General features: G+C 58.9%; 2 protein-coding genes across 2 annotated transcripts in view; one reads left to right on the top strand and one right to left on the bottom strand.

Annotated features, from left to right (window-relative positions):
• SLC12A9 (solute carrier family 12 member 9) overlaps nucleotides 1–13 on the bottom strand; it is a 14,080-nt gene extending 14,067 nt beyond the window's left edge. Inside the window, exon 1 of the mRNA XM_029960731.1 lies at nucleotides 4–13. Within this exon, the coding sequence (XP_029816591.1) occupies nucleotides 4–13 (10 nt within the window). The remainder of the gene's footprint in view (nucleotides 1–3) is intronic.
• The window catches only part of PRSS56 (serine protease 56), a 6,535-nt gene continuing 4,301 nt past the window's right edge, over nucleotides 12–2,245 (top strand). The window contains exons 1-3 of the mRNA XM_029960730.1: nucleotides 12–33; nucleotides 801–962; nucleotides 1,581–1,766. Of these exons, the coding sequence (XP_029816590.1) occupies nucleotides 12–33; nucleotides 801–962; nucleotides 1,581–1,766 (370 nt within the window). The remainder of the gene's footprint in view (nucleotides 34–800; nucleotides 963–1,580; nucleotides 1,767–2,245) is intronic.

The raw sequence follows: 2,245 nt of genomic DNA, 5'->3' as shown, positions 1-2,245 counted from the left end.
GACTGTATCCCATGCCGGCCAGCATCCTGCAAGGTCAGTGGGGCACGGGAATGGGGGCATCTTTGTGGGACGGTTTGGCTGTGGACAGGGCTGCTGTAGGAGCTGGGACCTCTGGGTTCACTCAGGAAGGGAGGAAGCACAAGCAGAATGGCCAGGTCCCTGGTGAAGACCCCCAGATCCCAGGACACACCTGTGCTGCCTGCACTGGGTGTCAAGTGCTGCCAATGGCACTAGGGGACACAGGGGATGCGGGGTGCCCTGCATGCTCCCTCCTGCCCAGGTACCTTTGCCAGCCCCAGGGGACATTCTGCCAGGGCATGGCCAGCCCAGCAGGAAGGTGATCACAGGTAGGGACACACCGGGGGATGCACATACAGGGCACACACAGGACTGCACACACATGGGGACATGCAGACCCTGGCACACACAGGTGTGTACTCACAGTGCACGCACAAGTGTGTACAGAGGTACCTGCACACTGACACATGTGGGCACACCTGCCCAGGCTCACACCCTGCTGTATGCCCACATTTGCACACACGTCTGTCCACGGGGTCTCCACAATGGACACGCAGAGACCTGGGCAAACACCCAAGTGCCCATGTGCCAACCAGCAGAGAGGTGACACTAGCAGTTGTCACCTTAGGCAATGTCAACAGGTGACAGGCCATGCCCAGCCTGACACCCACCACAGAGATACTGGGGCATAGGCTCCAGGAGGGCTGGGGGCACCCCATGGCTGCGGTGGGGGGCAGTGGTGGAGGCTCTGGGAGTCTGAGCACCCTGTGTGTGTCCATCAGCACTGTCGAGCCGTGGGACGCTGGTGCTGGAGGCAGCACTGAGGAGTGCACTGCTGGCACTGGAGCGGGCGCTGTCCGAGCAGCAGCGGCAGCAAGGGGCCTGTGGACTCTGTGCCCCCTGCCTCTTCCCACCTTGTGCCAACATCACCGGCCATTGCCCACGTGAGTCATGACCCCACGGCCCCCACTGCCCCATCCCCAGGAGGCCTTACCCAAACAGACCCCAGGATCCCCACCCAAACACAGTCCAGGGGTCCTATCCTAACACCATCCTGTGCCCAAAGGACCCTGCCAAAATCTGCACCCATGCCTAGAAACCCTTGCCAAATATTTCTTTGGGTCCTTACCAAAGCACCGCCTCATCCCCTTAGAAATCCTAACAAAATTGGACCCCAAGATCCTATTCAAACCGTACCTTCTCCCCTATTGGCTTACCCTACAGGCTTTACCAAAACAGTGCCCGGATTCCCGAAATGTATCCCTAACTGCTAGAGACCCTACCAAAACACCACCTGAAGACCCTACCCAAGCAGTTCCCATCTTCTCTATATCCTACCCAATCACCCGAAGTCCTATCCAAAACATTGCCTGATCCCTTGTCTCCTTTTCAGAGATCCCCTCAAAAACATATCCCAGCACACAGAAGACCCTACCAAAATGTGCTGACTACACAGCTTATCATGCCCCCTTCCCACCCGCACCAAAGCAGAACTCAGGGTGGCCTGGGCAGAGGTGGGCAGGGAGGACATGGTGATGCTCACAGCCCTGCTGTTCTTGCAGCGCCAGCTGTGCCCCCCAGCTGCCAGGCCCTGCTGGATGCCCAGGCACTGCCCGAGCTGCCCCAGCGCAACTGGGCGCTGAGCCAGGCCTGTGCCCCCTACCAGCACCTCTGCCCACCTGAGGGGGCCCCACATGCCTGTGCCCCGCTCAGCGCCCGGCTCTGCCAGCACCGCCTCCAGGAGTGCCGTGAGTGGGCATCTGCATCCCCCTGGCTCCTCCCAGAGAGGGAAGACCCTACGATAAAAAACGATAAAAAACGGGGCATTCCCATGGGAGGTTTGGAGGGGATATGGGACATTGGCAGTGATGGAATACTGGGACGGAGTCGGGGAATGGAGAAAGTGGGGGTACAGTAGAATGATGGGGTATCTTTGGTGGGATGGAAGGTTGGGAGGAATGTTGGGATCTGGGGTAAGAGGTGGAGATTTGGAGGATGGAGGTATTGGGAACGATGAGCACTTTCGGGAGAATGGGACATTGAGAGGTAATGGAGAATCTGGGAGGGAGAAGGGGGCAAGCGAAGGTGGCTGAGAGATTGCGGAGACTGAGTCACTGGGGGTGCAAGCACTCCTGGGGTGGTACACGGGTGTTTGTTCGGGATGATGGGGGTCTGGAGGCACTGAGAGGAACTGGGGGGAATTGAGGACAGCAGGGATGCACTGGTG

This window comes from Manacus vitellinus, unplaced genomic scaffold, assembly GCF_001715985.3.
Source record: "Manacus vitellinus isolate BGI_N305 unplaced genomic scaffold, ASM171598v3 scaffold_29_pilon, whole genome shotgun sequence".
Lineage (NCBI taxonomy): Eukaryota > Metazoa > Chordata > Aves > Passeriformes > Pipridae > Manacus > Manacus vitellinus.
This window is presented reverse-complemented; position numbering and strand designations above follow the sequence as displayed.